This window comes from Arachis hypogaea, chromosome 15, assembly GCF_003086295.3.
Source record: "Arachis hypogaea cultivar Tifrunner chromosome 15, arahy.Tifrunner.gnm2.J5K5, whole genome shotgun sequence".
Taxonomy (NCBI): domain Eukaryota; kingdom Viridiplantae; phylum Streptophyta; class Magnoliopsida; order Fabales; family Fabaceae; genus Arachis; species Arachis hypogaea.
Window position 1 is genome coordinate 121,493,231 of NC_092050.1, and position 22,667 is coordinate 121,515,897.

General features: G+C 38.6%; 1 protein-coding gene across 1 annotated transcript; it reads right to left on the bottom strand.

The window, feature by feature from the left end:
* Positions 1-20,368: 20,368 nt before the first annotated feature.
* Positions 20,369-21,789, bottom strand: LOC112748800 (protein FAR1-RELATED SEQUENCE 5-like). The gene is made up of 2 exons (XM_025797043.1): positions 20,421-21,789; positions 20,369-20,382 (listed from the first exon to the last, which is right to left on the bottom strand). The coding sequence occupies exons 1-2, from the start codon at positions 21,787-21,789 to the stop codon at positions 20,369-20,371; spliced, it is 1,383 nt and encodes a 460-aa protein (XP_025652828.1).
* Positions 21,790-22,667: the final 878 nt, after the last annotated feature.

The following is a 22,667-nucleotide window of genomic DNA, read 5'->3' on the forward strand; positions in this document are numbered from 1 at the left end:
ACACATTATCGCTGTGTGAATTAGTCTACAATAGACGATAAAGGTTAGTGTCATTTTTTCAAAATAATTTAGTTACACTAGAATCTTTACTTGTTAAGGGAGCTGATTTATACGTTATATGGTCATTTTTTATATCCAAGTTAAATTATCTTTCCATGTTACCGGATTTTGTTGATAAAATCTTGATCAATCTGGTTCCTTATTCGGCTGTGGTCATGAAGTTTAAATTGGAAATAACAAACCCTATGACCATTAATTAAGTTCATGTCGTTTGGAGTCCTTCACCATCCACCTCCCAAACATAAGATATTATGATGTACTTGAACTTGTTGGGACTAACGTAGGAGACATACCGGGAATGTTTTTTGAAAATATATTAGTTGAATATCACCTTTTTTAGTTGGACATTTTGAAATCGGACTGGTGTATGTGGCAGACACTTTGTGTATAAGTTTTTAGTTTTTTTCGTGGGCCCTAAAGCTGTTGTTAGAAAAAAATCTTTCTAAAACATAAAGGATTATACATTATGTCAAAAAATTCCAATTGAAATTTAAGTGGGCCAGTGACAATATACTTGTTTTGGAACTCTAGTACATTTCCTTTTTGTTTTTTAACTTTTTAAAAACCAAAACCGGGCGAGTGCCCCAATTAACAAATAACAAAGTGAAGAAATCAAATAAACCCAGCATTCTTGAGGGAATGCAATATTGTGACAATGATTTTGTTATGGCCACAAACAAATCTTAAACAAGAAGAATAGCTAAACCTCTAAAATTCTTTTCATGGCAAAACTGATTGTTTAACAGTTAACATGAAATTTTTTTTCTGTTAAATGCTTAACCTAATCGATTATTTTCCCACATACTATTGTCATCATATATGATATGTGCAAACAGTATCATTTGTATTCAGTAGCAGTCACTATTTGGTCGATACACTGCTTATAACCAAACGTAGTCGCAATAAAATAGAATGCAAGATATGCACCATAAATACAAACCATAGAATATCACAACTGGTCACCAAATGTCAAACACAGAACATCACATACAAAATAACACATTCAGAATAACATTTTGATTAATTACACTACACAGGAAATTTTAAAGGTCTGCATAAATATGTTAAGTTGACCCCTGGTTGACGGACGAGTCAGGAGAGGTCTCGGGTCGCTGTCGCTTACTAGGACCTGCCTCAGCCCCCCACTATGTTGCCTCTTGTTTACACTGTAGTTGAGTTAAAAAAATTTAGGCATAAAACATGAAAACGTGAGAAATTAGACCAGAAAATAGTGGTCAGATGTTACTAACCCTGACTGCTGAGTATCGAAATATTGCTGTTGTTGGCTCCAGCGGTGATTCCTAAGGAACATCTCGGTGTGGTAGACTCTAAGTTGGGCTTCTTTGTTGAAGTAAACACCGCACACCGAAGCTAAGCGTTGTATAATATGTTCAGGCAACACCTTCGACGCATACAGTTCATCAAAGACACACGGAGGTTCATCTTTCCGGTTAATGTCCCTGACGATCATGTAGAATACTCCCCAGCCAACGTACCTAAGCTCCACATTCAGCAAAGAACATCATCTATACATGCGTCGTATCCTCCCTAAATCAGCTCCCTTAATCCAGAACCTGTCACCGTCTCTCTTGGGCGTGATGTGGAGGCAATTGTCTTGAGTGTCTATTAAATAAAGATCAGTGGTACTGTACCACTTGAATAGATTCACGATATTAGGTGGGAATTCAACATCATCCTGTGGCGGAACAAGACAAAACCATGGCAAGTTAGTTTTCCAAATGTTTTTTAACAGAATCATAACAACGAAAGAAGGAAAAATTGTGGATATACGTACATCTGTTGCAAAGAGCCCGAAGACATAAAACTGGTTGTACGATTGTTGTATGTTCCTTAATGCATTAACATACCTAACCAACATGAAGAAACAACAACAAATAAAACACAGGGGACTGAAACCTAAAAGAAGGGAGTAGCCAAACATTTTGTGACTCTTTATTTACTTATTCTCTGCATGCAGTTATTTAAATATGCTCGATTTTATTCTTTACAGATACGGCTGCTATCAAAGGAGGTAGTAAAAATTGAAGAAGATGCTTATCGGAATCCAGGCTCCATTCTTGTTTAATTACTTCGAAGATGGCTGTGGTTGAAGGGAGGGAGATGCCAAGGAAGTGTTCAGACGAAGAATAGTTGATTAATGAGTGTAACTTTTTTTCTGTTCAGTTTTTTTTGCTATGTTACTATGTTAGTTGAGAATTTATTAAACCTTTTAATGTAAAATTAATCCAAAAGTCGAATCAGTGGTCGAGGGTACTTATTATTAGCCAACTCTGTGTTATCCTAATTTTTGGAAAACGTAAAATATCCTTTAATTGATTGATTATCAAAATATTTTGGAAATGTGTCGTTTATAAATGTGCAGAGATCCCCTTTAATTGAATCAGAAAATGTTTTCAAAATGAAATTGTTATCCATTGCTAATACACGTTGTTGTTAAATACTAGTAGGTATCAAGAAAGCAAGTAATCAAATGATTTCAACATTTTAACTTACCCAGTTACTTTTGCCTCAAACATGAAAGATTTTTTTAGTTTTATGTAGGTTAATAATTTTCATTGAAGAATTTAAATTTAAACACTAATAGTTATCAAAATAGGTAGTCACAGGCATTTAAAAAAAGAAAAAAAGATACCCAGTAATCAAATTATTTAAAAAATTGAATTTAAATTTAAAAATTTTAAAACGTTTGTTTCGAGTTTCTACCGGTTATATTTTAATCTAGCATTAATTTCGCTAATAACAAATGTTGAAGAATTTAATTTTCAAAAGAAATAGTAGTAGTTACGTATAAACCGATTAATTAAATTATTTTATTTAAGTCATAAAATGTGTTCCAACAACTTTGCAAACCTTAATTGGGTTAATAACAAACAATTAATAATTTCATTTTTCTAGGATTTCTTTTTTTTTGGGAGGTAAATTAAATTTTATTTAGTTTTTCGTTGAAAACGGGAATCGATGGAGAGGGATTTACGGAGAGTTATTAGGATAGAACGGAATATTTGTTGGAGATTATCGAAAAACGCAAGGTTTTAATAGCTAAATTAAAATTTCAATTTTTTTAAACGCCGCGTTTTAATCCCTTATTTTTTACTTTATATTTTTTTTTCATTCACAAGCGTGTAACATAAGTATTCTTCAGTAATCACTATTCACTTTCCATCTTCCTTCACAAAATACTCCTCATAGTAACCCTAACCTAACACACAATTTGCTGCTAAAGGTATCAACTCCAACAGCTTCGTCTCAGAGAAAATGTCAAACAAGGTGAAACTCTATCCTAACTCTTATCCTGATAGTGATCGGTTGTTAATCATCATCTGCATGTAGTGTCAATGTAGTAAAAATGTAATCGTTGTAAAATCAAAATAAGACAGTTAACCTTTTTTAAATGAATGGGTGACTGATTTGGGTTTCTGATTTGTTTGTCTGAAAAGGATTTTATGCATTTAGGTTTGATTAAGATTGTTCTGTTAAAGATTCAATAGATCACGACAGTAAACCATTTCAACAAAATATAGTTGCACTGTATGTGAAAAAATTGAACCGCTTTGTTTCCAATTCCAAAAACATGCATGTGTGTTGATTTTAAATCAAAAGATTCAACTGTATGAGTTTTTTTAAATGAACTCTGATTTTGTTCCTTTTTGAACTTGATCACTGTGTGACACTTGCCATAGATGACGTCTTCGAAGGACAAGGGTAAGAGAGTGCAAGCGATGGATCACGGTACCACATAGAACTACAAGTTGAGGTTTCTAAAGCCAGTAATAAGGCCATCAATGTTCAAACTGGTAATTAACATCCCTTGACTACACACCTCTTAATTTTAAAGTTTTTGCAATGCTATCGATGTTTTGACAGAACTTGACCTATGTTTAACAGTCATTACCTATAACTCTCAATGAGCTACCAAACCGTACCCCCTACCTGGACCTGGTTGTGCCTGACGGAAGGAATAACCCCTGTCGGTGCTTCTGGACGCAACTCCAAAGTGGCAAAATTGCATTGACTCGTGGCTGGGAGGAGTTCTACCAGATGTACAAAATCAATCTGGACTCCATGCTATATTTCACACACAAAGGAAACTCCAATTTCTAAGTCCGGATTTTTGATTTTGGTGGCATTGAGAATTCATACCAACTCCGTGATCCTGAAGAACCACCATATGTAAGGACTGGTAATTATGAAATTACAAAGTGTATCAACATCCCTCCTTCAGCCAGTGCTAGAGCGGTGGTGCACTAATTATGAATCACACTTTTCATAACTAGTACCACTAACCAGCAAGTGCACTGGGTCGTCCAAGTTATACCTTACGTGAGTAAGGGTCGAATCCTACGGAGATTGTTGGTTTGAAGCAATCTATGGTTACTTTGTAAATCTTAGTTAGAAAGTCAATTATATTGATCAGTTGAATTGCGAATAAACAAGAGAGCATGGATTAAAGGTTACTTGTTATGCAGTAATGGAGAATATGTTGGAGTTTTGGAGATGCTTTGTCTTCTGAATCTCTGCTTTCCTCTGTCTTCTAATTCACGCACGCACGTCCTCCTATGGCAAGCTGTATGTAGGGGAACACCGTCGTCAATGGCTACTTCCCATCCTCTCAGTGAAGAATATGCTCACATGCTCTGTCACAGCACGGCTAATCATCTGTCGGTTCTCGATCATACTGGAATAGGATTCTTCATCCTTTTGCGTCTGTCATTAACGCCCAGCACTCGCGAGTTTGAAGCTCGTCACAGTCATTCAATCATTGAATCCTACTCAGAATACCACAGACAAGGTTTAGACTTTCCGGATTCTCATGAATGCCGCCATCAGTTCTAGCTTATACCACGGAGATTCCGATTAAGAAATCTAAGAGATACTCATTCAATCGGATATAGAACGGAGGTGGTTGTCAGGCACACGTTCATGGTTTGAGGAAGGTGATGAGTGTCACGGATCATCACCTCCATCACAGTTAAGCGCGAATGAACATCTTAGATAGGAACAAGCGTGTTTGAATGGAAAACAGAAATACTTGCATTAATTCATCGAGACACAGCAGAGCTCCTCACCCCCAACAATGGGGTTTAGAGACTCATGCCGTCAAAGAGTACAAAGTTCAGATCTAAAATATCATGAGATGCAAAATAAGTCTCTAAAAGCTGTTTAAATACTAAACTAGTAGCCTAGGTTTACAAAAAATGATTAAACTATGATGGATGATGCAGAGATCTACTTCTGGGGCCCACTTGGTGTGTGCTGGGACTGAGATTTAAGCAATTCACGTGCAGAGGCCATTTGTGGAGTTGAACGCCAGTTTTTGTGCCAGTTTGGGCGTTCAACTCCAGCTTTTGATCCTTTTCTGGCGCTGGACGCCAGAATTGGGCAGAGAACTGGCGTTGAACGCCAGTTTACGTCATCTATCCTTGTGCAAAGTATGGACTATTATATATTGCTGGAAAGCCCTGGATGTCTACCTTCCAACGCAATTGGAAGCATGCCATTTCGAGTTCTGTAGCTCCAGAAAATCTACTTTGAGTGCAGGGAGGTCAGAATCCAACAGCATCAGCAGTCCTTTTTCAGCCTGAATAAGATTTTTGCTCAGCTCCTTCAATTTCAGCCAGAAAAATACCTGAAATTACAGAAAAATACACAACTCATAGTAAAGTCCAGAAATATAAATTTTTCCTAAAAACTAATGAAAATAGACTAAAAACTAACTAGAACATACTAAAAGCTATATGAAATTAACCCCAAAAAGCGTATAAAATATCCGCTCATCACAACACCAAACTTAAACTGTTGCTTGTCCTCAAGCAACTAGACAAATAAAATAGAAGACTAATAGGTTGAGAAGCAATAATATTTCAGAGTTTTTGAGTGAACTCAGATTCTAATTAGATGAGCGGGACTAGTAGCTTTTTGCTTCTGAACAGTTTTGGCATCTCACTTTATCCATTGAAGCTCAGAGTGATTGGCATCTATAGGAACTTAGAATTCAGATAGTGTTATTGATTCTCCTATTTCAGTGTGATGATTCTTGAACACAGCTATTTTATGAGTCTTGGCCGTGACCCTAAGCACTTTGTTTTCCAGTATTACCACCGGATACATAAATGCCACAAACACATAATTGGGTGAACCTTTTCAGATTGTGGCTCAGCTTTGCTAAAGCCCCTAATTAGAGGTGTCCAGGGTTCTTAAGCATACTCTTCTTTTTGCTTTGGACCTTGACTTTAACCGCTCAGTCTCAAGTTCTCACTTGACACCTACACGCCACAAGCACATGGTTAGGGACAGCTTGGTTTAGCCGCTTAGACCAGGATTTTATTCCTTTAGGCCCTCCTATCCACTAATGCTCAAAGCCTTGGGATCCTTTTTATTTGCCTTTGCCTTTTGGTTTTAAGGGTTATTGGCTTTTTGCTCTTGCCTCTTGGTTTTAAGAGCTTTTGGCTTTTTCTGCTTGCTTTTTCTTTTTCTTTCTTTTTTTTTTGCCTATTTTATTATATATATATTTTTTTCTGCAAGCTTTGTTCTTTGCTGCTTTTTCCTGCTTCAAGAATCATTTTTATGATTTTTCAGATTATCAATAACATGTCTCATGTTCATCATTCTTTCAAGAGCCAACATATTTAACAGTCTTAAACAACAAATTCAAAAGACATATGCACTGTTCAAGCATTCATTCAGAAGACAGAAAGCATTGCCACCACATGTTACTAATTAGAATTTTTCTTATTAAAAACTCGAAATTTTATTGCCTCTTATTCAAAAGATCTACTATTTTATTCATGTTTGCTGATGATGAGAAAAATAGACTATAACTTAATTGGGGATAAAATCAAAATAGACACTAATTACTACTAATGATCATGTAATGAAAACACAAACATAGATAAGCACTTAACATAGAGAAAACGAAAAACAGAGAAAGTAAGAACAAGGAACGAGTCCACCTTAGTGATGATGGCATTTCCTTCTTGAGGAACCAATAATGTTCTTGAGCTCTTTTATGTCTCTTCCTTGCCTTTGTGGCTTGATTCCTAGTGATTTTTGGTATTTCTTTCCTCAGTTACTTCCAATAATTATGTGGAGGGAAGTGCATCCCCTGAGGTATCTCAGGGATCTCTTGATTTGCAGCCACATGTTCTACCACTGAGCTATAGATCCTTCACATAATTGTTTTACCACACCAAACTTAGAATGTTGCTCGCCCTCGAGCAAAAGAAGAAGGAATAGATGAAGAAGAAGATGTGGAAAAAAACTAGGATTATGAGGAGGGAAGGTGGGGATCCTGTGGGGTCCACAGATCTTGAGGTGTCAAGGCATTTACATCCCTGTACCAATTTAGGCATGCAAAATGCCCTTTCACACAACTCTGGGCATTCAGCGCCAGGTTGGTGCCCATTTTGGGCGTTCAACGCCCATTTACTAGCCATTTCTGGCGTTGAACGCCAGAACCATGCTTGTTTTGGGCGTTCAGCGCCAGGATGTTGCCCATTTTGGGCGTTCAGCGCCAGAACCATGCTCTGTTCTGGCGTTGAACGCCAGACAGGTGCTTCCTCTAGGGTGTGATTTTTCTTCTGCTGTTTTTGATTCCGTTTTCAATTTTTAATATTTATTTTGTGACTCCACATGATCATGAACCTAATAAAACATGAAAAACCATGAAAATAAATAAAAATTGGGTTGCCTCCCAACAAGCGCTTCTTTAATGTCTTTAGCTGGACCTTGCTGAGCTTTTAATCTAGCTTCAACCTTGAGCACTCTTGCTCAACATTGCCTTCAAGATAGTGCTTGATTCTCTGTCCATTAACAATGAACTTCTTGTCAGAGTCAATATCTTGAAGCTCTACATAACCATATGGTGATACGCTTGTAATCACGTATGGTCCCCTCCACCGGGATTTCAATTTCCCGGGGAATAGCCTGAGTCTAGAGTTGAACAGCAGAACCTTCTGTCCTGGTTCAAAGATTCTAGATGACAGCTTTCTATCATGCCACTTTTTTTATTTCTCTTTATAAAGCTTGGCATTTTCGAAAGCTGTGAATCTGAACTCCTTTAGCTCATTTAGCTGGAGCAATCTTTTTTCTCCTGCTAATTTGGTATCAAAGTTTAGGAATCTGGTTGCCCAGTAGGCCTTATGTTCCAGTTCCACGGGCAGGTGACATGCCTTACCATACACCATTTGGTATGGAGAGGTCCCTATAGGGGTCTTGAATGCTGTTCTGTAAGCCCACAGAGCATCATCCAAGCTCCGTGCCCAATCCTTTCTACGGGTATTTACTGTCCGTTCTAGGATTCTCTTTAATTCTCTGTTAGAGACTTCAGCTTGCCCATTAGTTTGTGGATGATATGGAGTAGCCACCTTGTGGCGAATTCCATACCGAACCATGGCAGAATAAAGCTGTTTATTACAGAAGTGAGTGCCCCCATCACTGATTAGTACTCTAGGGACACCAAATCTGCTAAAGATATGTTTCTGAAGGAACTTCAGCACTGTCTTAGTATCATTGGTGGGTGTGGCAATGGCCTCAACCCATTTTGATACATAATCAACTGCCACCAGAATATAAGTGTTTGAGTATGATGGTGGAAAAGGTCCCATGAAGTCAATTCCCCATACGTCAAACAACTCAATCTCCAAGATTCCTTGTTGAGGCATGGCGTAACCATGAGGCAGATTGCCAGCTCTTTGGCAACTGTCACAGTTACGTACAAACTCTCGGGAATCTTTATAGAGTGTGGGCCAATAGAAGCCACATTGGAGGACCTTGGTGGCTGTTCGTTCACCTCCGAAATGGCCTCCATATTGTGATCCATGGCAATGCCATAGGATCCTCTGTGCTTCTTCTCTAGGCACACACCTACGGATTATTCCGTCTGCACATCTCTTAAAGAGATAGGGTTCATCCCACAAGTAGTACTTTGCATCATTAATTAATTTCTTCTTTTGTATCCTGTTGTACTCCTTGGGTATGAACCTTGCAGCTTTATAGTTTGCAATATCGGCAAACCATGGTGTTTTCTGAATGGCAAATAAATGCTCATCTGGAAAAGTCTCAGAGATCTCAAGAAAGGGGAGGGGCGTCCCTTCTACTGGCTCTATCCAGGACAGATGATCAGCCACTTGGTTCTCTGTCCCTTTTCTATCTCTTATTTCTATATCAAACTCTTGCAGAAGCAACACCCATCTGATGAGCCTGGGTTTTGAATCCTGCTTTGTGAGTAGATATTTAAGAGCAGCATGATCAGTATACACAATCACTTTTGATCCTACTAAGTATGATCTGAACTTGTCAATGGCGTAAACCACTGCAAGTAATTCTTTTTCTGTGGTTGTGTAATTTTTCTGGGCATCATTTAAAACGCGACTAGCATAATAAATGACATGCAGAAGCTTGTCATGCCTCTGTCCCAATACTGCACCAATGGCGTGATCACTGGCATCACACATTAGCTCAAATGGTAACGTCCAGTCTGGTGCAGAAATGACTGGTGCTGTGACCAGCTTAGCTTTCAGCGTTTCAAATGCCTGCAGACACCCTGTGTCAAACACAAATGGCGTGTCAGCAGCTAGCAGATTGCTTAGAGGTTTTGCGATTTTTGAAAAGTCCTTTATAAACCTCCTATAGAATCCTGCATGCCCCAGAAAGCTTCTGATCGCCTTAACATTGGCAGGTGGTGGTAATTTTTCAATTACCTCTATTTTTTGCTTGATCCACCTCTATTCCCTTGTTTGAGATTTTATGCCCAAGGACAATCCCCTCAGTCACCATGAAGTGACATTTTTCCCAGTTTAAAACTAGGTTGGTCTCTTGGCATCTTTTCAGAACAAGTTTCAGGTGATCAAGACAGGAGCTGAATGAGTCTCCATATACTGAGAAGTCATCCATGAAGACTTCCAGAAATTTTTCCACCATATCAGAGAAAATAGAGAGCATGCATCTCTAAAAGGTTGCAGGCGCATTACATAGCCCAAATGGCATCCTTCTATAAGCAAACACTCCAGATGGACATGTGAATGCTGTTTTCTCTTGATCCTGGGGATCTACTGCAATCTGGTTATAGCCTGAGTAGCCATCCAAAAAGTAGTAATAATCATGACCTGCTAGTCTTTCTAGCATCTGGTCTATGAATGGTAAAGGAAAATGATCCTTTCTGGTGGCTGTATTGAGCCTTCTGTAGTCAATACACATGCGCCACCCTGTAACTGTTCTTGTAGGAACCAGTTCATTTTTTTCATTATGAATCACTGTCATGCCTCCCTTTTTTGGGACGACTTGGACAGGACTCACCCAGGGGCTATCAGAAATAAGATAAATAATCCCAGCCTCTAGTAATTTGGTGACCTCTTTCTGCACCACTTCCTTCATGGCTGGATTTAGCCGCCTCTGTGGTTGAACCACTGGTTTGGCATTATCCTCCAATAGGATTTTGTGCATGCATCTAGCTGGGCTTATGCCCTTAAGGTCACCTATGGACCACCCAAGAGCTGTCTTGTGTGTCCTTAGCACTTGAATAAGTGCTTCCTCTTCCTGTGAATTTAAAGCAGAGCTTATGATCACTGGAAAAGTATCACCTTCTCCCAGAAATGCATATTTCAAGGATGGTGGTAATGGCTTGAGCTCGGGTTTAGGAGGTTTTTCCTCTTCCAGAAAAAATTTCAGAGGCTCTTTCATGTCCTCTGAGTCCTCCAAATCAGGCTGAACATCTTTAAAGATATGTTCCAACTCTGATTCGAGACTCTCAGCCATGTTGATCTCTTCTACCAAAGAGTCAATAAGATCAACTTTCATGCAGTCTGTTGATGTGTCTGGATGCTGCATGGCTTTGACAGCGTTCAACTTGAACTCATCATCATTGACTCTCAGGGTTATTTCCCCCTGTTGGATGTCAATGAGGGATCGTCCAGTTGCTAGGAAGGGTCTTCCTAGAATGAAAGTAGCACTCTTGTGCTCCTCCATTTCCAGCACAACAAAGTCAGCGGGAAAGGCGAATGGCCCAACCCTGACAATCATGTCTTCAATCACGCCTGATGGGTATTTAGTGGAGCCATCAGCAAGTTGGAGACATATCCGGGTCGGTTTAACTTCGTCAGTTAAGCCAAGCTTTCTGATAGTGGATGCAGGTATTAAGTTGATGCTTGCCCCAAGATCGCATAAGGCTATCTTGGTGCAATTACCTTCTAATATGCATGGTATCAGAAAACTCCCAGGGTCTTTAAGCTTTTCAGGAAAGCTCTTCAGAATGACTGCACTGCATTCTTCAGTGAGGAGAACTCTTTCTGTTTCTCTCCAATCCTTTTTATGACTCAAGATCTCTTTCATGAACTTGGCATAAAAAGGTATTTGCTCGAGTGCTTCTGCAAATGGAATCTTTATTTCAAGAGTCCTGAGATAATCTGCAAAGCGAGCAAATTGCTTATCCTGTTCCTCTTTCCGGAGTTTTTGAGGATAAGGTATCTTGGCTTTATATTCCTCAACCGTAGTTGCTGCAGGTTTATTGCCTACAGAAGTGGTTGAAGAAGCCATTTTAGAGGGATTGTTATCAGCATTTGTGTGTGTCTGATCCCTCACTGGCAATTGAGTGCCAGAGTTAGAAACTAGAGTGACGTTAGATGCCAACTCCTTGTCTGTTCCTGGCGTCTGAACGCCAGCATTGTGCCCATTTTGGGCGTTCAGCGCCAGATCTTGCTCAGTTTGGGCGTTCAACGCCAGATCCTTGCCCATTCCTAGCGTTGAACGCCAGTTTTGCCTGGTCTGGGCGTTCAGCGCCAGCCTTCCACCAATTTTCTGGCGTTTTAGTGCCAGAATTATTTTTCCCTGGGCTCTTACTGTCCTCAGGTGAATTTTGGGTGGTTTGCTCATTCCTTAGCTTTTTGTTGCCTTGAGGTGGGGTATTTAATGTTTTCCCACTTCTTAATTGAACAGCTTGGCATTCTTCTGTTATTTGTCTTGACAGCTGCTGCTTTGTTTGCTTAAACTACTCTTCCATATGTATATTAGCCATCCTTGTCTCTTGTAGTCTATCTTTGAATTCGGCTAATTGCTTTGTTAGGAAGTCCAATTGCTGATTGAATTCAGCAGCTTGTTTCACAGGACTGAGTTCAGCAGTTGCTGTTTTAACCTCTTCTTTCATGGAAGGGTCACTGCTTAGGTACAGATGCTGATTCCTGGCAACTGTATCAATGGGCTCTTGAGCCTCTTCAATTGTCTTTCTCATGTGGATAGATCCACCAGCTGAGTAATCTAGAGACATCTGAGCTCCTTCTGCAAGCCCATAGTGAAGATGTCTAACTGAACCCACTCTGAAAACATTTCAGAGGGGCATTTTCTTAGCATCTCTCTGTATCTCTCCCAGGCATCATAAAGAGATTCATTATCTCCTTGTTTAAAGCCTTGGATGTCCAGCCTTAGCTGTGTCATCCGTTTTGGAGGAAAGTATTGATTCAGGAATTTTTCTATCAGCTGTTTCCATGTCCTTATGCTGGCCTTAGGTTGGTTATTTAACCACCTCTTAGCTTGATCTTTTACAGCAAATGGAAATAGTAATAGTCTGTAGACATCCTGATCTATTTTTTTATCATGTACTGTGTCAGCAATTTGTAAAAATTGTGCCAGAAACTCTGTAGGTTCTTCCTGTGGAAGACCGGAATACTGGCAACTTTGCTGCACCATGATAATGAGCTGAGGATTCAACTCAAAGCTACTGACTCCAATGGAGGGTATGCAGATACTACTCCCATATGAAGCAGTAGAGGGGTTAGAATATGATCCCAGAGTCCTCCTGGACTGTTCATTTCCGCTTAGGTCCATGATGGAGAAAGGGAGATGATGTAAAATAGAGAAAATATTTTTCTTTATTTATTTATTAATTTATTTCGAAAATAAAATAAAAATAAATAAAAGTGGGTAAAGATTTTCGAAAAATTGAGGAGAGAGAAAGTGGTTAGGAAGTTTAAAAAAAATCTGAATTTTAAAAATTGATTTTCGAAAAAGATGCTTTAAAATAGAGAGAAAAGATATTTTTAAATTTTAAGAAGAGAGAGAAAAACAATAAGATAGCACAAGATTTAAAATTTTTAGATCTAATGCTCCTTGTTTTCGAAAATTTTTGGGGGGAAAACACCTAGGAACACCAAACTTAAAAATTTTAAGATCAAGACACAAGGAGAACTCAAGAACACTTTGAAGACTCACAAGAACACAAGAACACAAAGGAAGAACACCAAACTTAAAATTTTTTAGAAAACCAAAATAAATTTTCGAATTTTTTTTTTTGAAAAATTAACAAGAAAACACCAAACTTAAAGTTTGGAACAGGATTTAATAGAAAAAAATATTTTTTTAAAAAAGATTTTAAAAATATGATAGCCAATTACCATGAACATAAACACCACGTTCTAACTAATTGAGCTATAAATTTAAAGTGTTTTAACAAGGGATAAATAATAAAAGACTCTAAACCAAAAAAAGAAAAATTTTTCCTAATCTAAGCAACAAAATAAACCGTTAGTTGTCCAAACACGAACAATCCCCGGCAACGGCGCCAAAAACTTGGTGCACTAATTATGAATCACACTTTTCACAACTAGTACCACTAACCAGCAAGTGCACTGGGTCATCCAAGTAATACCTTACGTGAGTAAGGGTCGAATCCCACGGAGATTGTTGGTTTGAAGCAATCTATGGTTACTTTGTAAATCTTAGTTAGAAAGTCAATTATATTGATCAGTTGAATTGCGAATAAACAAGAGAGCATGTATTAAAGGTTACCTGTTATGCAGTAATGGAGAATTTGTTGGAGTTTTGGAGATGCTTTGTCTTCTGAATCTCTGCTTTCCTTTGTCTTCTGATTCACGCACGCACGTCCTCCTATGGTAAGCTGTATGTAGGGGATCACCGTCGTCAATGGCTACATCCCATCCTCTCAGTGAAGAATATGTTCACATGCTCTGTCACAGCACGGCTAATCATCTGTCGGTTCTCAATCATACTGGAATAGGATTCTTCATCCTTTTGCGTCTGTCACTAACGCCCAGCACTCGCGAGTTTGAAGCTCATCACAGTCATTCGATCATTGAATCCTACTCGAAATACCACAGACAAGGTTTAGACTTTCCGGATTCTCATGAATGCCGCCATCAGTTCTAGCTTATACCACGGAGATTCCGATTAAGAAATCTAAGAGATACTCATTCAATCGGATATAGAACGGAGGTGGTTGTCAGGCACACGTTCATGGTTTGAGGAAGGTGATGAGTGTCACAGATCATCACCTCCATCACAGTTAAGCGCGAATGAACATCTTAGATAGGAACAAGCGTGTTTGAATGGAAAACAGAAATACTTGCATTAATTCATCGAGACACAACAGAGCTCCTCACCCCCAACAATGGGGTTTAGAGACTCATGCCATCAAAGAGTACAAAGTTCAGATCTAAAATATCATGATATGCAAAATAAGTCTCTAAAAGTTGTTTAAATACTAAACTAGTAGCCTAGGTTTACAAAAAATGATTAAACTATGATGGATGATGCAGAGATCCACTTCTGGGGTCCACTTGGTGTGTGCTGGGGCTAAGATTTAAGCAATTCACGTGTAGAGGCCATTTGTGGAGTTGAACGCCAGTTTTTGTGCCAGTTTGGGCGTTCAACTCCAGCTTTTGATCCTTTTCTGGCGCTGGACGCCAGAATTGGGCAGAGAACTGGCGTTGAACACCAGTTTATGTCGTCTATCCTAGTGCAAAGTATAGACTATTATATATTAATGAAAAGCCCTGGATGTCTACTTTCCAACGCAGTTGGAAGCATGCCATTTCAAGTTCTGTAGCTCCAGAAAATCCACTTTGAGTGCAGGGAGGTCAGAATCCAACAGCATCAGCAGTCCTTTTTCAGCCTGAATCAGATTTTTGCTCAGATCCTTCAATTTCAGCCAGAAAAATACCTGAAATTATAGAAAAACACACAACTCATAGTAAAGTCCAGAAATATGAATTTTTCCTAAAAACTAATGAAAATAGACTAAAAACTAACTAGAACATACTAAAAGCTATATGAAATTAACCCCAAAAAGCGTATAAAATATCCGCTCATCAAGCGGTTGCCGCAAAGGTCAAAAGCAAGTGGCCTTTTTTTGTGATGGACCTAACTGCTCGCATGATGTCGTCGCGATTGTTGGTAAGCGTTAAGTTGTTGCAACATTTTGGTTGAAATATTATTTTACTGAAGAAAGCATTAAATTAGCTAATACTAACTGAAATTTCTTGTGTTATAATCAGCCGAACGTCCCTCATCTCAGTCACTTCACTGTTCAGAGGCACCCTATAATCCTTACACATGGCCACATACAGGTCGAAGCTACATATACAAGGTACAGTGGAAAAAGGGATGGTAGCTTCGGCGTTATTTCTGGAGGATGGGAGATCTTTGCTTCATTATGCAACTTTAAGCCAGGTGGTGTGGGGGTCTTCGAGGTGATATCAAATGAGCCAGTGACGATCATCCAGGTTCGATGCAGATAGGATGCATAAGGATGAGTAACTGAAGGCGTAATGCCCCTGTGTTTGACCTCTTTGTCCATATATCATGCTAAGACTTTTTTCGTATGTTTAGGAAGTATTATATGTTTCTTGCTTGTTGAACAATTATATTGACTTTTTTTGGGTGTTATTAAGTTGAAAACAAATTTCGGTATTAACTAAAACAGAATCGCATTCGCAAATATTATAGGTTTCTGCTCGTTTTTTAATTGACTTTTCCATTTTAACTTGATTGGACAAAAATTAGTTTTCTAAGTACAAATGGCAGAGTTGCCTTATTTTTTTTGAAGTAATTCCAGAATAAATTGATTACTTTGTTGGCCTTTACAAAAAAAAAAAAATCTGGCTCAATCGGTGAGGAAGACAACAAAACCTCATATTTTTGTAAATGAAACTCTCTTAATATGTTGGGTATTAAATTGACCATTTAAAGGGGGATTTTTTTAAATTGGTTTTCTTGGACCTTAAAATGTTAAAGAAAAAAAGTAAATCAAGAAAGATGAAAACACCGCTAATGTTTAAAGGAAGCCATATGTCACCAGTTAATTTTTTTTTTTGAACTTGGTTTAATGAAAAATGTTTTTCTTTTTGGTACATGAACAGAATATTAAAAACTTAATTCGGCCCAATCAATGAGTAAAATAGCCCAACCGTAGTTTCTTTTAATGACTCAAGGCTGGGTAATTTATTGTAGTTGGGCTTGGATCTCAGCTGGGTTCCAGGTCTAGCGTGGAGTGTGTACTTTTTTTTTTATTTCTTAAGGTCCTTAAGCAGATGTAATCAGAGGGTGATCCAGAATCATAAACAAAGTAGGTAACCGCATACTTTGATATCATCATCCTATCACCTCAGCCATATCATGTTTGTGGTGGCTTCTACCTTTAAGGCGTTCAACCCTATATCTTCATCGTAAGAACTCCTTCGTTTTCCCTTCGATTAACATGTTTGACTTTGTACATTATAAGTTATAAGGATCTGTGTGTTTCTCATTTGCTTTTTTTTTAATCACCTTGAAATTAGATGGACAGGTGTTGAAACATTGGAAACTACACAGAGAAGGTTGTGTCTAGTGCGAAAGGAAATTGATGAAGAACCTAATACCCAAAGACTACAGGATTCGTAGCAGTTTGGTGGATCTCTTTATTTTCGGGTATGTGAATATTTGATTTCTTTGCTTTAATGATTACGAAATTTCTGTATATGTTATTTTTGGCGTCGTTGTTTGTGCAACCAGGTTGATTTTTAAGTCATTTTTTAGGCCACCTAATTATATCCAGAAACACTAACGGATGAGGTACATGCGAACAATAGTGAAGATGATGGTCAATAACCTTTGCTGCTGCATGAAGGATGTATGAAGTCTCGATATACCCATACTGGAACACATGTAAGCTTAATCACCATTGAATTGTAATTGGATTAACTTGTACTCTTAAAAACCACAAAATATCCATGCTTTAATCCTAGTAACTCATTAATTCTGTGCCAACCTTCATTTAACCAAACACTGATATCTTCTTTCATGCTCCATTTTCCTTTTATTTTATCTCCGGTTGGTAGTTCCAACGATATCAGATTTCATGGTTGTCTATGACATGTCTTACAAAGCACGAACTAGCAACTGATTTTGTTTTACTAGTAGTTGCTTAATATTAATTAACGCAGAATGTCATTTTGGAAATTATTCTAACACATTCTCAACTACATGCATGAGGGGTGATCCATAATCGTAAACGAAGTAGGCCACCGCATACTTTAATATCATCATCCTATCTCCTCAGCCCTATCATGTTCGTGGTGGTAAGTACCTTTCGGGCGTTCAAGTGAAAATCTTCATCGTAATAACTCTTTCATCTCCCCTTGGATTAACATGTTTGACTTTGTACATTATAAGATATTAGGATCTGTGTGTTTCTCATTTGGTATTTTTTTTAATCAATTTGAAATCAGATTCAAATGTATGAAACATTGGAAACACCACGGAGTAGGTTGTGCCCACTAGGAAAGGAAATTGATGAAGAACCTAAAACCCAAATGCTAAAGGGTAAGTAGCAGTTTCGTGGATCCCTTTTTTTAGGTTTACTGAATTAATTGATTTTTTTGATTCATCTATTGTGTATAGTTGTCGTGCTGAGTTTTCTTAATATCATGTCATAATAGTCAACAATGTTACGGATGCTAGATGACTACATTTTGGAAATATTCAAGCTCTTAATCCCAGGAAGCAAAACCCTGCCTATCAAAGTAAAGTCATGCTATAGTCAAATAGCTGATAACATAGAAAGATTCGCTATTGTTCAACTTAAAGGAAATGTCCGCAGTGTTTCAAACATTTATTGTTCCTAATGTTAAATTCTGTCAGTATGTAAGACTCTAAAAACTTCAAAATGTTATTGAACCTAATAATCGAAACTATGATATGAGCGAATAAAAATGTGTTTGTGTTTACGAATTTTCTGCTTCATATATCTATATATATTTCAAACTACTTTCATACACAGTGTGCCATTTTCCCTTAAATAAAATTTTCAATGAATATAGGAAATTCATAATAACAAAGTAGATTCACAACCTCAACGTTACAAAAGAGATTCAAAACCATCTATGAACAATTCAACCTTGGAGACTACAACCCATTCAATCTAATAATTTGGTTGGTAAATCAAATGCACTAAGAAAGGAAAAAAATCAATTAACACAACTCTATTTTTTCAACTATATTGCATAACCACAATGGTAGGAAGTCCTTACCCCAAATGCAACCACAATAAACTGCAACTAAAATACAGCAATGTAAGCAAAACACATGCATATTATTCAACATTATTGTCATCATAATGGACTAAGTAGGAAAAAAAATCAATTTACATAACTCTAATTGATCAACTGAATTGCATAATCACAATGGTAGCAACTCGTTACCCAAAAGTCAACCACAATTTACTGCAACGAGAATACAGCAATGTAAGCAAATCACATACATATTATTGAACATAATTATCACCCTAATAGACATATTCATAGTTAACGTAAATAACTACAACTTAAAACTCCTCAATACCAAGCAGTGACAAATACATTGCGGTCAGTAAATCAGGATAGATCATGCTTTTAGAACCAATTATACTTGCATTGCACTAAATTCAGAAGACTAATTCCTTCAAATGGTCAAAGTGTCCTATGCATCGACGCGAACAATACCATGTACGATCCTTGTTTGTTGCCACAAGGCAGTGACGATGGTAACAGATCTCGGACATCGATCTGCACATGTCGTGTGTCACATTTATCATCAATGACATCATTAACGCATTCATAGTTCGTGAATGAATGTCTCTTGTCCTGCTGTGACTCCTTCACCTGCTGATAACATCATAATCCCCAATCAGAAACTATAATCATGCATAAAACCATAATGGTCATTCATCGCAAAGTGGTTAAGAGGATTTTTACGCATCACACCTGTGTTAACAAGTAGAGATTTTTATTGAAAACACCATTCGTGGACGCGATGTCAATTGATTCACTGCTTTCATGGAGGCTCCGCTGTTTTATAAATTTTTTTTAGACAAGAAGAACGAGATCTTCATTAATTTACCCAGTTCATGACACGGAAATTAGATGTTTATATTCAAAAAAATTACCTCAACAAAAGTGTTGTCTTTACCCTTCCGGTTCCTCATACCCGTCGCCGTAAACTTCCTTGTTCCACCCTTTTTAAAAGGCTACGCAAACAGAGGAGCATTCACATAGTTTAATGGTTTTTAAAGGGACACACACCGAATGAGATTTTCACAGCAGGTGCCTATTTAGAATAAACAAATCGTACCTTGGTATTAGGTCCTGAGTGGTGTTCGGACTTAATTGAGAACGACCTCGAAGAATTAGCAAAACTTTTTGGACTAAAACCTGAGTCCTTGGCTGATGCATTGCCGTATGATCGATCGCGAGGGTTACCTTCCACACTATGCTGCATCAGATTTGGACAGCGCTTGTAGTAATGACCGTACTTGTGGCAATTAGAGCATGCTCTCTTCTTCCTCCAAGAAGACCTCTTGGAAGGGGCTCCTTTGCTTTTGACAACAAAGGGATCGTTGATGCCTTCCATGTTAACATTAGGAGTTGACTTGCCTTGTTTGCGTGACTGCAGGCGGATAACTAAATTGACAAGTTCAGACTGGACTTCATCAAAGTCTGCAAGATCCTTGCAAGCAATATCACACAGCTTGTTGCAATTCGATGCCAATGCTCCAACTCGAAACTTTAAGAACCTTTCGATGTCATCCTTCACAGGCATTTTTGTGCTAATAAATTCGTTCTTTGCATTCTTTGTCCACCTTTTGTATATCAACGAATCTGGAAACTCAAGTATGTTTTCGAACTTCATGGCACAGAAGATATGACTACAGGGAATACCACGTGATTCAAACAGCTTGCACGAGCACGAGAACAGATTCTTACCTCTATCGACTTCCACCCGTCGATCTTTGGCCGGGTCTCCGGGAGCAGTCACACTGAACTCTACCTTGTCCAAGGTTGTGCTTAGTACCGTTATATTCAAAGCCCCTGCCCTCTGAATCTCATTACGAATTTCTTTGAAAATATTTCGCGTGAAATAACTTGATGCAGATCTTTCATATACCTCCAACGAGGTAATCATCACTGGCTCTGAGCATTGAGACTTAAAGTCAGCTATTAATTCGTTGTTTCTATACTCCTTTAAGGCCCTATCCAGGTTATGCATGAAGTCAATGAGGGTGTTCTTGCGATTAACATAAAATCTGATGAGAGAATTTATACCTTCACACTGTGATGTCATCCTTATGTAACCGAAAAACTTATCCCGGAGGAAACAATGGGACCACATCTCACGAGTTTCGTACGTCTTTTCCATCCAGGTACTGCCAACAAGGTTGTGCTTATCCAAAATGGCTGCCCATCTCAGATCAAAGTCTCTCTGGTCGTTGTTGTCGTATATAAGACCCTTAAAATCACGCAGGAAATTAGGATTCTTTATATTTTCACATGCATTTCTCTGCAGATGCCATCCGCATAACCGATGGGTCGCATCAGGCAGAACATTCTTGATTGCATCTCGCATGGCAAGGTCTCCGTCAGTTATTACTGCTTTTGGACTTTTCCCACCCATCGCTTCAACAAAGGTTTCCAACAACCACTTATACGTCTCTGTGGTTTCGTCGGATAGTAGGCCGGAGCCGAAGATAACAGTCTGCCCGTGATGATTGCATCCAGAGAAAATGACCAAAGGCTTGTTGTATTTATTCTTCTTGTAGGTTGAATCAAAGGCAACAATATCTCTAAAGCAGTGATAGTCGATAATTGACTGCCCATCTGCCCAAAAAATATGCTCCAGCCTTTCGTCACTAGTGAACGTATACTTTCCAAAGAACAGCGGATCGTTGTTTGACTTGCCAATCAAATAGTTTATTGCCGCATTGGCATCCCCGTTTTTAACTTTTTCCCGACGATAGCGATCGATGTGGTTGTACAAATCTTTCCGTGTGAAGCCAGCATGACGATATCCATCCTTCTGGAATGCAATATACCCCATAATATGGCAGCTCTTGACACCAAAATTTTGAAGATTTTCCACTTGGACTCTATCAGTGACAGTTAGACGACGATTGGCCGGTACCAGATGCGCAAATTGGGGTGGCGTCAGATCGTGGTTGTGAGATTCCACAAAACATGATACCTTCCATCTACCGCAGCCGTAGTCAAGCTTTACCCTAAGCCGAGCTGGACACTTGGTTCGCATTAGTGACCTTGCCTCCCTTGATCTATCATCCATATCAAGATACCTCATATTTCTCCAGCCCTCTTTGTTGCAAACAAGTTGCCTGCTAATGATTCTACCTTGATTATCCCTAACCACGTCGTCCTTCCTCATTACAAATCCATGCCAACAAGAATAAGCGTTATAAAATTGGCAAGCCTCATCCTCTGTCCTAAACTCCAGGTTCCAAATATCCTCCATCATTAAATCCGCTATTCTTTTTACACCACAAACTTCTTCACTCTTGCTAGTGGAATCCAGCGAATCCACATCGTCGTCATCAGCATCATCTTCTGCATTCGGTTGATAATCGAAATCATCACCCAAATCATTATCAGAATTATTCTTAACATCATCCTCCTTTATGGACATAATTTAACCCCTGCCATAATTTTACCAAAAAATGTCAATAAACAGAGCCAATGGCAGCAACTACGGGAAGCTAAATTAAGCTGCATGTAAAATTAAATGAACCAAAACCAATTAAACTAACCCAATTATTTTCGACCCCAGTATTAGCTTTTAATTTGAATTCCCCAAAGCTAGCCACAGCATAGAACTGGATAATGTAACTTAATTTCCAAATTCAAGGATAGCAACCCAACACCCTAAACAGAGAACCGTTTAAAAGGCATAGACTATCATCCAAATTAAACTAATCTGGATTAAGAAAAAAACTTAATCGGACATACCTTGATGACAACCAGAGGTTGAGCTTCAACGGATAAAAAATGCACTGTCGGAGTCGGAGGGAGGTGACCTTTACCTAATCCGACGCACCTAATTCGAAGGCAGCCGAAAAATGAATGTTGGTAAACCAGCTTCCAGCAGCCACAGCTTCGGATCTAGCAGAAGTTCTGCTACAAATTTCTCTACCGGAGCCACATCAGTTTAGCGTTCGCCCTCTCCTCAGTTGACGTCGACGCCAATCCGACGAAAGCAGAGTACCAGTTCCGGAACCTGTTACTCGAAGGAGATCATTCTTGCTAAATGGACGCTGGGTATAGAACGAAGGCGAAAAAATCAAATAGGGTTGGGTAGTGGGTTCTAGGATAACAAATTTCAGGGTTGGGTAGTGGGTATAGAACGAAGGCGAAAAAACCAGTGGGCAGTGGGTTCTATGCGTTTTCCAGGAAGTGAAACATGAATTAAAGGCTTGTGAGACATGCATGTTGAATTTCAGAAAGTGATGGAGGGTATTTTATAAAATGAAAAACAAGTTAGAGATTATAAATTATAATTATAAATGT

Coding starts and splice junctions, on each gene's coding strand:
- LOC112748800 (XM_025797043.1), bottom strand. CDS start 21,789: ATGTCCATAAAGGAGGATGATGTTAAGAATAATTCTGATAATGATTTG.